The sequence below is a fragment of the Neophocaena asiaeorientalis genome, unplaced genomic scaffold (genome assembly GCF_003031525.2).
Source record: "Neophocaena asiaeorientalis asiaeorientalis breed wild unplaced genomic scaffold, Neophocaena_asiaeorientalis_V1.1 scaffold211, whole genome shotgun sequence".
NCBI classification, from domain to species: domain Eukaryota; kingdom Metazoa; phylum Chordata; class Mammalia; order Artiodactyla; family Phocoenidae; genus Neophocaena; species Neophocaena asiaeorientalis.
The window spans coordinates 1,098,605-1,113,055 of NW_020172824.1; the positions used below are offsets into that span (position 1 = coordinate 1,098,605).

A 14,451-nucleotide genomic window follows, 5' to 3' on the forward strand; every position below is an offset into this window, starting at 1 on the left:
CTCTAGCTCTGACTGGCTCTAGCTCCAGCTTATTCTACCTGGTGTCTTCTAGAGGTTTGTATTCAATTTATTATTATACTAAATCCCTTAAATCTTAATATTATTTTTCCTTTAAATAGAAAATATTAAATGACATTCAACAAACTAAATTTATACAAATTTTATTAAATAAATATCATATAATGAGAATAGTCTTTGTTAAAAAGCCTGATAACACAGAGAACTAAATAAAACAAACACTAAACTACATTTCTACAAGTTAAAAGAGTGAAACGTCTTCTCATCTCCCATACTATGACACAATACCAATTTAGCTCACAAATTTACTGTCTACATTAAAATAACAGTCTGTTGTATTCCTGTCAGCATATTTAAATTCAAATACTTGTAAATTTATAATACTTGTTATATACTTGTAAATTTATTTCAACAAGAAATCTTGTTGAAAATAACATGTAGTTGTAACTGTATGTTATGAATTTCCTGTTTGTTAAGTAATATGAGTGGGCATTATGAACTTACATCATCCAGTTCGACTATTTTTAGAGATGGTTCAGGTCTCTCTATGTTTAATTCTTCTACTGGCAGAAAAAGGGCTGGGGGTTGTATTTTGATATCTTCAACTAGAAAATAAGATTAAAAATAATATCATCAAAGCATATACCTTACCTGATAATTCATCTTCAAATAACATAGGCAACAATAGAAGAAGAATGTTCTCCTGTGCACCCACACAAAGGAATAAATACTGTCAATTTTCCCAGTTCAAGAAAAATACACATTTACTTAACATTCGATTTTTAAATGAAACTATTTAAACTAAGGCAAAGTAAATCTAGAGAATGGCAAGGAGAGTGTGCATGACTTTGATCTGGAGATAAAGTGTACACAGTGCAGTTGAGAACGATACAGTAAAGGAAATGAAAAGCAGATGCTGATTCATGCTCAGTGTATATAATTTGAAATAGTAAATTTGAAAATATCTAATTAAGGCTGAACTAACCATCACTATCTTCATCATTTTCATTCTGAGAACACTGTGCCTCACTACCGGTTTTACGCTGAGGTATAAAGGTGTCCACTAGCATGTTTTGAAGTTGCTCCTGTGGAGTTCTACAAAACAAGAAAGAAGCAATTAAAAGCCTGAAGTACATTATCTGAAATTTCTCCAGACAAGATCTTGATTTATTTCACAAACAAGTGAGTCTACAAAATTAGTAATGAAAACCATAGCCATACCTCTAATTCACAGAAGAAAAGTACAACTGTATAACATAATCTTAATCCACTAAAATAATTTTGTAAATCAAATGAACATCACACAAGTTTTTAATTTCATATCTTATTGTTTTTCCTTTAGGATGAAAATCAAAGTTATGATAGAATTCGGTATTTTTGCAAAAAAACACATGGAATCCATGAAACATATCACACTGTTTAAAACGCTAATTTACAAATGTGTGTTGTATCTCACAGACTTGGCATTATGTTGATAAGTTCTAAGAGAACTGAAGACATTTTTCTGAACTTCCACCAAGCCAGTCGCGTAACAAAATAGGCTTCCACGATAAGAATGTGAGGTGTTCCAGCTGTAGCATCTATTATCTAATTAACAATGAGGTCTGGTGAGGTCTGTCTCACATACAAGGCAATGAAGCACAGGAATTCTTAGAGGCCTTGTGCATTTGGTTCCAAAGGATAGTCCCAAACCATGAGGAAGGGAGTCACTTTTTAACTGCCCTTAAACCGCACAGCTCTTCTAGATTATGCATGTTCATTGAGTCCCCATATAAAAGTCAGGGCCTTCTTAATAATATTAGCTGGTGACAATAATGCAAAAAATGTACCAGGCTATGTTCTAAACAATTTGGGGTACTGAATCTTAACAGGAATATTAAATAGGTGCTAATATTATCTAAGTTTGATGAGAAAATTAAAGCACAAAGAAGTAAACCAACTTGTTCAGTCATTCAGGTAGTAAATGCAGCAAAGACAATTTGAACTCAAGCAGTCTGCCTCCCTGAGCCCATGTTCTTAATCATTACTCTATATTGCCTCTCTCACAATTTGCAAAGGTACTAAAAATTTAATGATCTCCTGGCAAACTGTGACTATGTGCATTTCTCCAGTATATGTAATGTATATATCAGAACACTCCAAAATATTTATATATTATCCAGCTTTGAAAAGCATGTCATCTTACATCCAAAATTTAATTAAATGATGGAAAATATTAAAGAGTAAAGTTCAAAGACAAACTGGCATCTGGTCACCAGCCTCTTTCCAGTTTGACATAGATATACTGTACTAAAAATTCAATCACTGATACACATAAATGTACTAATATCCAGATACTCCTTCATGAAGTGAAAACTTACCTAATTTTAGGAGGAAAGCCCTGAACCAAAGACTTAGAGAGTCTAGTTAATAGAGCACTGGAGCTGAAGGGGTCCCTTAGATTATTTATTCCAAACTCAATGTTTTTCAGGTGATAAAATTTGGACCAAGAGAATTAAAGTGATTTGCCCATGAACAAACAACTAGTTAGTCAATAAATTAACTCTACATTCTGGATTGGGACCCTAACACAATTGCTATGTCAAAAGATCATGCCACATAAATAAAAGATGACATATGCTTTAGAATAGGATTACTTCACCAGATTTTCCTTTTTTAAAATTTAAACAAATATGTATTGAGCATTGACCAATTCATTTGGGGAAACCAAATTGACCAAATCATTCTTGTGATGAATGGTTCTAACACTGTGAATCAGTGTTAGGCTGTTTGCATCAGAATCACCAGAGAAGATCTTTTTGAATGCAGAGTCTCATACCCATCCTTAAAAACACTGATTTTTAGGTCTGTCTGGGGCCGGGAGGAGAAATCAGCATTCTAAAAACCTCCCCCCATGCTTCTGATGATCAGCTAGAACTGAGAAGTACATATAATAAAAAGAGTAGGGGAACTGGAGTAGAAATACCAGCTAATTTTTAATATCCACCCTTAAAATACTCTAAATCCAAATTGTATGATCTCTTTCATGAAACTTTCCTAGCATTTAAAAGATCCACTAGAAACAAAAGAGAAAATAAACCAGTGGGACTACATCAAACTAAAAAGCGTCTGCACAGCAAAGGGGACCATCAACAAAATGAAAAGACAGCCTACCAAATGAGAAGATATTTGCAAATCATATATTTAATAAGGAACTAATATCTAAGTAATATCTAAGATATATAAATCAACAACAAAAAAACCAAAGAACCCAATTAAAAATCGGCAGAGGATCTGAATAGACATTTTTCCAAAGAAGACATACAGATGGCCAACAGGCTCATGAAAAGATACTCAACATCACTAATCATCATGGAAATGCAAATGAAAACCACAATGAGATATCACCTCACACCTGCTAGAATGGCCATCATCACAAAGGAATAGCAAATGTTGGAGAAGATACGGAGAAAAGGGGACTTTATACACTGTTGGTGGGAATGTAATTTGGTGTAGCCGCTATGGAAAACAGTATGGAGATTCCTCAAAAAATTAAGAATAGAACTACCATATGATCTAGCTATTCCATTTCTAGGTATTTATCTGAAGAAAATGAAAATAATAATTTGAAAAGATATATGTATCCCTTTGCAGCTTTATTTACAGTAGCCAGGATATGGAAACAATCTAAGTGCCCAGCAACAGATGCATGGATAAAAATGTGGTTATACACACACACACGCGCACACACACGCACACACACACACACACACACACACACTATGGAATACTACTTAGCTATAAGCAAACATAAAATCTTGACATCTGTGACAACATAGATAGACCTTGATAGCATAAGTGAAAAATGTCAGAGAAAGACAAATGATTCCACTCATAAGTGAAATATAAAAAAATCAAAAATAAACAAACAAAACAAAACAAAAACAAACACATTAATACAGAGAACAGATTAGTGGTTACCAGAGGGGGAGGGGAGTAGAAGAGGGCAAAATGAGTAAAGGTGGTCAACTGCACAGTCACGAATGGAAACTAAACTTTTGGTCGTGAGCAGGTTGCAGTGTTAAATATAATCTGCACACATGAAACATATATATAATGTTATAAACCAATGTTATCTCAACTACAACAGAAAGAACCACTGGAGATATTAAGATTGCTATTAAGGTGTATCAACACTTACGTATTGGCAGGTAATATACAAAAATCATTACTATCCAAATAGAAAAGTGATATAAAAACAAAATGCAATAGAACATATATTTATAAGCCTGTTAAGCCTTTTATAAAATATGAAAATTACAGGCAGAAATGAAGTCAGTCATTTAACAAAAGTGTTCTTTTACTGTATAGGAAACTCAGTGTGAAGGGCCTTGAAAGGCAGCTACTAAAAAAGATAAGTGACCTTGGGATTACTTTTATGTACTAATTCCTAAGCTAAAAAGAGGCAATTGACAGATATACACTACTAAGTTTCACACCTGAAAGACTGTTATGGACATAATACTTTAAAAGAGATACAGACAACTTGGACAATAGTTACATAGGAATAACCAGAATAGTCTATATACGAACTTAAAACCCTGCCACGTAAACCACAATGGGATGTAACTACACACCTGTTAAAACAACCATCAAAAGAAAAAGTAACCTGAGAATACCAGGCACTGGAAAGGATGTGGAGCAACTGGAACTCTCACACATTACAGAAAAAAATGCAAAACTATTCAGTCACTTCGGAAACAGTTTGGCAGTTTCTCATCAAGATAAACCTACATTTACCATATAACTCAGCCATCCTGGTCCAGGTATTTACCCAGGGAATTAAAAACTTATATTCAAATAAAAACCTATATGCAACTGTTTATAATAGATTTAGTCATAATTGCCCCAAACTAGAAACCAGCAGGATGTTATTTAACAGATGAATGGATAAAATATATACCATGATTATGAAATACTACTCTACCATAAAAAGGAACAGACTTTGATTCACTCAAGAACATGGTTGAATCTTAAATGCATTTTGCTAAATGAAGGATGCAAAAAGCTACATATTTTATGATTTAATTTACATGACATTCAGAAAAAGGCAAATGTATAAGGATGGAAACAGACCAATAGTTGTCATGGGTTGAGGAAGAAGGGTTGACTAAAGAAAGAGGAAGCATGAGGGATTATGGGGTGATGGAACTGTATTCTTCAGTACTGTGGTGAACACATGGCTCTAGGCACTGGCAAAAGCCCACAGAACTGTACACAAGTTTATTCAAATTTTAAAAAGTACTCAGGATATGGGCATACCCCAAAGAATGGTAGAACCACTCTAAAGGAGATGGGAAAGTAATGAGTGCCATGGCCTAAGCAACTTTGGAAAACAAGATTTTGACTGGATACTGTAGAAAGCACTATACACAGTGTACTCTAATTGGTAAATTTGTTTCTCACAGTGAAATTAGTTAGAGATTCTGAAACTACTTTACACATATACTAAGGGTGATAAATTAATAAATATATTATAGATACTGAGAGCCAGGATTCTCACTGCAGGTGAAAGAAACCACAAATAAGCAAAGGGAGAAGGTAAATGAACCAGTTGATGTTGGCTTGGATGCATGAATATGAACTCATGTTTACTTTAATAGATATCCAGGTAGACAGGTACAGAAGTAAATTTAGTTGTGTGTGTATCCTGGGTTAGTATATATACATGTATCTCCTAGATGTTCTCTGAGAAAACCTAGGATCTATGACTCCTGAGTAGCAAAGTGCACACCTAAGTTGAGATCTTGGTTTCTGAATAACAGTCTCCAGTAAAAGGAATCAGGGTTCCTTGGAAAAATGATTCCCGGGTTAGGACAGGAAAATGCATCTCAGGTGCTAGAAAAATAAAGAGATGTTCAACGCAAACCAACCAACAAACAAAAAATGGCAAGAACGTATTGAAAGGAGCGAGAAGTCAACCTGAAGGAGTTCTCAGTGATCAAAGCAGGAACTTGAGTCAAAAAATAAATGACAATCTTATTGGCTATTGATCCAAAATAAATATCCATGAGTCCACATAAATAAACAATTGAATAAATAAACCAAAGTGGGAAAAGAGATATTCTTCCTTGAAGAATTCCAATTAATAAATGTAGAAGGAATAGAGGAAATAGAAAATCCCCACTAGAGCAGCAGAGTAATAACTGCTACAGGCAAAATCCACTGACAAATGCTAAAATTAGTAGATGAAAGTTTAAAGAAAAACAGAATTTTGCATCATCTCAAAGTATCTCCCCTAAAATATTTATTACTGTGATGTGATTAAGTCCCCCCCCACCCAATTCATATGTTGAAATTCTAACACTCAGTGTGATGGCATTAAGAGATGAGGCCTTTGGGAGGTGATTAAGTCATGAAGGCAGAGTCCCCACATGGGATTAGCACCTTTATAGAAGAGGCTCATGAGAGCCCTGCGAAGACACCATGAAAAGATTTCTCCTATGAACCAGGAAGCAGGCCATCACCAGACTCTGAATCTGCTGGTATCTTGATCTGGGACTTCCTAACCGCAGGAACATTAAGAAATAAATGTTTGTTTTTTATAAGCCACCCAGTCTATGGTATTCTGTTATAACATCCCAAATGGACAAAGACAGAAATGGGTACCAGAAGTGGGGTGCTGCTATAAAATTCCTTAAAATGTGAAAGCAGCTTTGGAGCTGGCTAATTAGTAAAGGCTGGAAGAGGTCTGAAGTTCATGCTAGGAAAAGGCTACATCGCTATTAATAGACCTTTAAAGACAATACTGGTAAGGGCTCAAAAAAAAGAGAGAGCTGTAGAAAAAGCTTCAATAGTCTTAAAGAATACCGAAGTAATCCTGAAAAGAATGTCAGTAGTAATATGGATGGTAAATGCCATTTTGATGAGGTATCAGATGGAAGTAAGGAACAATTTATCATACAGTGGAGGAAAGGCAATCCTTGCTAACAAAGTGGCAAAGAGCTTAGCTGAATTGCATTCATGTCCTAGTGTTTTATGGAAGGTAGAACTTGTGAGTAATGAAATTAGACATATGGCCGAGGCAATTTCTAAGCAAAGTGTTGAAGGAGAGGCCTGGTTTCTCATGACTGCTCATAACAAAATGCAAGGAAGAGAAAAATGAATTAAAGACAGAATTAATCAAAAGAGAAGCAAAACTTAAAGATTTGGAACATTCTCAGCCTATTTATATTTATATTGAAAAGTATGACACAACCTATACAGGAGAGAATAGGAAGTATATGGCCAAAGGATCATCTCACAGGGAGATCAGTCAGCCATCTAAACAGAAGATATGACCTATTATCCAAGACAATGGAAGAATGATCCCAAAGGCAATTCAGAAATCATCAGGGCTATCTCTCCCATCACAGAGAGCCCCGTTAGAGCAACAGCCCAGTAAATCCCTGGGGGCAAGGCTGCCCTTGTGACCCCAGACTAGACCAGCCACACAATTCAAACCCAGGGGAGTCACAGGCATGTCACCGAGCTCAGAGCCATCTTAGGAATGGGGCCACTCAAAGCCACAGGGCAGAGCCAACCAGAGCCTTGGGGGCCCAGCCCCTGCCAGGCAAAGCTCGGGGCAGAACTGCTGCCTCAGTGTGTCCGGAAGTGGGGCTTCTATCCCAGTGGGCCTGGACAGCAGAGGATACTCTCAAGATTTAAGGTCTAATAGCATTTGCGCCGTTAGGTTTCAGACTTGCTCAGGACCTGTTACTTCTTTTTTATTTCCAATTTATCCCTTTTAGAATGGGAATATCTATCCTATGCCTGTCCCACTTTTGTATTTTGGAAGCACAGAACGTGTTTGATTTCATACGTTCACAGTTAGAGAGCAATTTGTCTCAGAATGAATCAGACATTGAATCTCACCCATATCTGATTTAGATGATACTTAGATAAGACTTTAGAATTAAGACTTCAGAATTTTGAGTTGATGATGGAAGGAGTTAAGACTTTTGGAGCTATTGGTATAGAATGAACATATTTTGCATGCGAGCAGGACATAAACTGGTGGAGGGCAAGGAGCAGAAAGCTCTCTTCTGAATGTTTGTGTCCCCACAAAATTCGTATGTTGAAATTCTAACCTCCCAGGTGATGGTATTAGGTGGTGAGCCTTTGGGAGGTGATTAGGTCAAGAGGGTAGCACCCCCATGAATGGGATTAGTCTCTCCCCAAGAGAGACCTCTCACCCCTTCTGCCCTGTGAGGACACAGTGAGAAGACAGCCCTCTATGAACCACGAAGCTGGGTCTCTCCAGTCACCAAGTCTGCTGGCACCTTGATCTTGAACTTCCCACCCTTAAGAACTGTGAAAAATAAATGTGTGCTGTTTATAAGCCACCCAGTCTATGGTATTCTGACAGCTTGAACAGACCACAATGTTAATTATGAAAGGAAAAGAGTGGTTTTGCAGCAGGGAACCTTGGTGAGTACCACATTAACCATGTGTTCAAGGTTAACATCCAGGTGACGAGATATACTGATAGTATGATCGGGTGATATCATGCACTGAGAAGGGTGCATCCTCTCTGTGGCATTCTTCCTCAAAATGCACAACCTCAATCTAATTATGAAAAAACACCAGATAGACCCACACTGAGTATATTCTATGAAATATCCAGCAAGTACTCATGTCCAGGTCATGAAAACAAGGGAAGACTGAGGAATTGCAATGGATAAGGAGATAGGACAAAACTGCAATGTGAGATCCTGAATTGAATCCTGAAACAGAATAAGGACGTTAGTGACAAAAACTGGTGGAATCCAAATAAAGTGTGTAGTTTAGTGATTTATATTGTACTAATGTTAATTTCTTGGTGTTGATACATGCACTATGATTATGTAAGATGTTACCATTAGAAAAGCTGAATGAATGGCAAGTGGAAATTCTTCATGTTGTTTTGTAACTCTTGATTGCATGTCTTATTTCAAAATTTTAAAAAAAAATTAAAAGAAAAGAAATCTGCCCATGAAAAACAGCTGAAGGGGTGTGGGGGCAGATGGTAACCTGTCAAACAGAAGCTTCAAGGAAGTCGTGAGGGCTGATTTTTAAAAATATGAAGGGATACCATGAAGAGGAGAGATTCAATTGGCTCAGTATTGGTTTAATTGGTAGAATTAGGACCAAGTTAGCAACTAGTCAGAAAAAATTGCAGCTCACTAGGAGATATCATAGGAGACAGAATGTTCCAAGGATGGAGTGGGTCATCTCGGGAGATGGCTTTGTATGACTGGAAGTGAATGAAGCAAGGGCTCGAAAACCACTCCTCAGGTACATTCTAGACAGGTTTTCTAACACCCTGCTCCTCAAAATGTGGTTCAGAGACTAGCATTACCCACGGCAGTATCACATGGGAGCTATCAGAAATTCAGAAATGCAAAATCTCAGGCTCCACCCATACCTACTGAAGAAGAATCTGTATTTTGCCATGGTCTCTAGCTGATTCATAGGCACAATGAAGTGTGAGTAGCACTGCTATAGGGGAAACTGAGACCATGGCCTTTAAAGGTACCTTTAAAGGTTCTTATATCATGGTAAAATTATGCATGACTCCAACATGTACTCAGTCATCGATTTGGTTTGATATTTAACTTTTAAACCACTTATGAAATGCTACATCTATTGATATAGGCTTTGAATAAAATATATTTGAATACTATTAATAAAACTATAAAATCAAAGGTCTGCTTAACTTAAAAGTAACTTTAAAAGTAACTTAAAAGTTTCTGAAGAGTACAGCTCAAAAATTACCTCTTCAAAGTAAGCTTTCATTTATCACATTATTTTTACTATTATGTTTAAATTCTATACCATATTTGTGCCTTGTTTCCCACATACACATTTCCACTTCTCAAGGCAAACCCTAAATCAATCACACATTATAAATAGAATTAAAATTCTTATCAGAACGGTAGAAGCTTCACAGGGATTTAATATTGCTTTAAAATTATTTATGCAAATGTGAAGTGCAAAAATAACAGTGCTACAAAAAAGCATGTCACACACGGATCGTAAATAGCTTTTACATTTCTTACTAATAATGCAAAAAATCAGAAAATACCTTCTGTGTTTTTTAAGCCATAATTTTTCCATGTAGGATAGACTGTCTTCTTTAAATTCAATCGTAAGTGGTTCTGTCCAAATTCTCAGATTAGTTTGTACTTCACATTCTTCCAATGACTCTATAAAAATAAACATAATATGCATAATTAAGGTAACCTAGTCTACAAATTACCACATCTTCTCTCAAGATATAGAACTCACCATTTTTGAGGTAAATGTGCATTGACATTTGTCTGTATAATCAATAGTTCTAGGTTTAAATGATGCAAAAGTGTTAAATATTGGTGATTTATTATATTACTGTATAGTTTTCTTCAATAATTTCTTGAAATGAAAAAAAACTTATGATTCACAAGGTTTTTTAAAGCAACTAATTATTTTACACGATAAAGATAAATACAAATGGATTCATTATATATTCTATAAATGCACACACACATAAAGGTACGTGTTAGAGCCACTGACAATAATATTTACACATTATGGGAAACAGAAAATAAATAACTCAAAATGGCACCTGGAGGAGACAATTGTCCTCATGAATTTATATCTACATGGCAACTTACTTCCAGATGCTTTAAGATGTTTCTGAAGTACTACTAAATTAAAACCACCATTCAAAGATATTTAAAACTGATGGAGATTTCTGGGAAAGAAAGCAGCATAAATACAGAGTTACTAGTCTCTCCACCCTCCTAGATATTAGCTCTCTTTCCATAATGACCACAACAGGAGGAAAAATGTGGGAGAAGATAGAGAAGTAGTAAAGAGGGAAACAATTATTTTTTTATAGACTGAAACTAGAGAGTAATCCCAAGCTCATACTGCAGCCTTTAATAAATAGCTTTTAGAAACAGCCAAATGCCAGCAATAGAAATAAACCAAAAGAATGTAAGTCATCCACTCCCATTCCTCCCAAAGTGTAGAGCAGTGCTGAAGAAAGCAACTGGAGGATGTTCTGGGAACCACCATCAGAAGAATGCAGGAACTGAAAGAGCACGAGTCAAGGACAAGAGCAAGTCATAGAAAAAAGGAGAGCCCTCCACCGTGAGTCCTCCTTTTCATAAGAAAATAAAATATTTCCCGGCAGGGAAGCTGAAAGAGAAAAAAAATGAGGACTCACTCTTTTTTCTGTCCAGGTCATGGAGAAGAGTCTCTTGGCTTGAGAGATAACCCCCAAGTCTAGAAGGGTGATGAGGAGGAAGGAGATGAAGCAGCTGACCTGGGACTCACTCTTCTCCCATCACCAATGGCACATTCCCAGGAAATAAATATGGCAGGTAGCCTGGGTTAACTTGCTTGTGAATATGCTAATAACTAGACTTTCTGGCAAACAGATTAATGATATTTTCTAGAAAGAGAGACTTTAGCTACGTAATGCATTCAGCAGGATAAGCTTTGTTTCAAATTGCTTACATAAAACAAATCTAGAACACATGGATTCATGAGTCATGTCTCCCTGAACAATGCCACACAAGCTATGGAACTGAGGTTCTGGTTTGCTCCTTTGTTTAATGGTTCTCTAGCTACCTTTTGTGTGAAGTTGTGTAAGACGTCCCATTGTTCATATTGAAGGGATGATGGGTATTTTCCTTAATAGACAATGCTTTTAAAAGTCTTAAGGTAAATTTGCCCAAGGTATTTAAGGAACAGCCAGGAGGCCAGTGTGGCTGAAACAGAACAAGCCAGGGAGAGAGTAATAGGAAGTGAGATCACAGAGATAGGGACTTCAGATTACATTGAACCTTCTAGGCCATTATAAGTATTTGCCTTTCACACTGAAGGAAATGAAATTACAGTTCACTGAAACGTAATCAAGTTAGAAATCAATAACAGAAATCACTAGAACACTTGAAAATTCAAAGCTAATGGCCAAGAAACACAGGAAAACATACTCAATGTCATTTGTAATGAGGTACACAAATGAAATATACAATTTCATCTCTATCAGACCAGCAAAAATTTTTAAAAACTGACAGTTAAAGTGTTGGTGATGATGGGAAGCAGCCAAACCATTTATATACTGCAGAGAGGAGTATAAACTAACACAAATACTCTAGTAAAAAAATTCAGGTTAACCTAGTATAGTTAAAGACACAGACACCCTATGACCCAGCTATTCTGCTCCCAGGAAGAGACACCTAGAAATGTGTACACATGTGTATTAGGAGACCTGTGCAAGAATATTCAAAACAGCAGTGTTTGCTGGGTAGGGCTAAGGGAATAAGTGATGTTGAAGCACTCAGAAACTAAAAATAATGGAAAGCTGTTACCAACCCTAGGCTTGAGAGGACAAAGTAGGAGAAATTTGTAAGAAGTCATTGAAAGCAAGGGCTGTGGATGAAAGGTCATCTAAGTGCTGCTCTGTAACATAAGTAGAAAATGCAGTCACTGCAAAATCTCAGCATATCAAGGAGAGGAAAAGTAAGTACTTCTACCTCTTTCTTACCCCAAATGGGAATCAACCTAAACAAACATCAATATTTACACAGGTAAACAGTGGTGTAGTCATATAAAGAAGACTTTTAAGCATAAGACTCTTAGGCAGGGAAAATGAATGAAATACAACTATGCACATCTTTATGGGTAAATCTCAGTAAATTACGTTGAATAAGTTAAACAGGTTGAAAAAGAGTACATATACTAGTTTTCCATTTACACAATGTTTAAATACATGCAAATTTAACAATATATTGTTTAGAGATACACACATGCAGTAAACTGCAAGGAAATCAAGGGAATGAAAAAATACAAATCCAGGCTAGTGATAATCACTTAGAGGGGAGGGAAGAGGAAGAGAACAGGTTCTTATTGTTTTGTTTTTCTCCATAAGGTATATAAATTTTATAAATGTTCTTTTCATCTGCTTAATATCTTAGGGAAAGGAAAATATTTACAGACACATACATATAATACACACGCACATAAACAATCACATTTATAATACTCTGAGGCAAAATAAAATCACATATTATATCAACTGAAGTCCTCATCTTAATGATTTCTCCATGGCAACCGCACTGTTGACCTCATTTCTTTACTTAAAAACACTGTCCTCCATGGGTTTTTATGATAATACACTTTACCAACTTTCCTCCTATATCTATGCCACACTTTGCCTTGTTTGTAGCCTTGTCTTTCCAAGCCACTAAATGTAATTCCTCTCTAGCTTGTTGTGCTACAACCTTGCTCTCTGAGGTCACAACACTTTAACTGCTCTCTGAGGTCCATGCACATCTACCTTCAGTTCCATTAACACGATATGCTCTCTTCATCATGGAGCCTTTGTACATTCTAATTTGTCTCCACTCTCCAACTCATTTTCTAGACTTCAACTTGAATCTTGGCTTCTTAGAAATCCCTTTTTAATTATCAGTCAGGGTTCTGACAGGAAAGAAAAAACTCAAAGGGGTAATTTGAAGAAGATCAAATGAAGGGACTAACTTATAATCATGTTAAGGTTAAGGGAACAAGTGATGTTGAAGCACTCAGAGACTAAAAATAGTGGAGAGCTGTTACCAACCCTAGGCTTGAGAGGACAAAGTAAGGCAAGTGTTGTAAGTAGTCATGGAAGGCAATGGCTGGGGATGAAAGGTCATCTGAGTGGAGCTAATGATATATGCAGACAAAGCAGTAACTGCAAAATCTCAGCACATAAAGGAGAGGGAGAGTGAATACCTCTACCTCTTTCTTCTCACCCTTCAATGTTCTGCTAGTGTCTCCAACTGGTCAAACCCAACCAGAAGCCAGAGAACAAGGGAGTTCACGTGATGCAGCCTCTAAAGATCAACCTCTAGGGGCACAGAGTAGGGCAGAAATGGGAAAGAACGGATCTGGAGAGACAGAGTCTATTTAGTTTGCATCTAAGCATCCATTTGTCTGTCTGTCTCTTCCTCTGAAAACAAAACAAAACAAAACTAAACTAACTCATGTCTGAAGCACAGGGAACACAAAGTTCTACAGCCACTATGTATCAGAGGGAGATTTCAATTTAGTGATACTCCCAACTAAATTTAAATGTTAGATACCAGTAGTATGTGTCATATTAGGTATCAGGAAAAAGAGAGGAGAAAAAAAAACAATTACTCAATATAAAACTTAGCTGCCACGGTTCTTCATTTTGTAGCTGGTTTTGAAGCCTACCTTGATTTGTTTACCATAGCTTCCTTCTCTCACCACCTATTCTGTTTACCTTACTGTCTGCCAACCCCTTTTACCTAGTAGAGTGACTAAAATCTTCATTCTCAAAAGATTCAAGACCGTAGAAGCCCTCTTTTCATTGGCTTGCCACATTTTTCCAATGAACATTATTACTGGACACAGAAAAATTAAGTATGCCACTGAATG

At 36.4% G+C, this 14,451-nt stretch overlaps 1 protein-coding gene across 1 annotated transcript in view; it reads right to left on the reverse strand.

The window, feature by feature from the left end:
* ZBBX (zinc finger B-box domain containing) overlaps positions 1 to 14,451 on the reverse strand; it is a 112,005-nt gene that overhangs the window by 29,752 nt on the left and 67,802 nt on the right. Inside the window, exons 10-12 of the mRNA XM_024741894.1 lie at positions 10,103 to 10,223; positions 1,004 to 1,113; positions 523 to 623 (exon numbers count right to left, since the gene is read on the reverse strand). Of these exons, the coding sequence (XP_024597662.1) occupies positions 523 to 623; positions 1,004 to 1,113; positions 10,103 to 10,223 (332 nt within the window). The remainder of the gene's footprint in view (positions 1 to 522; positions 624 to 1,003; positions 1,114 to 10,102; positions 10,224 to 14,451) is intronic.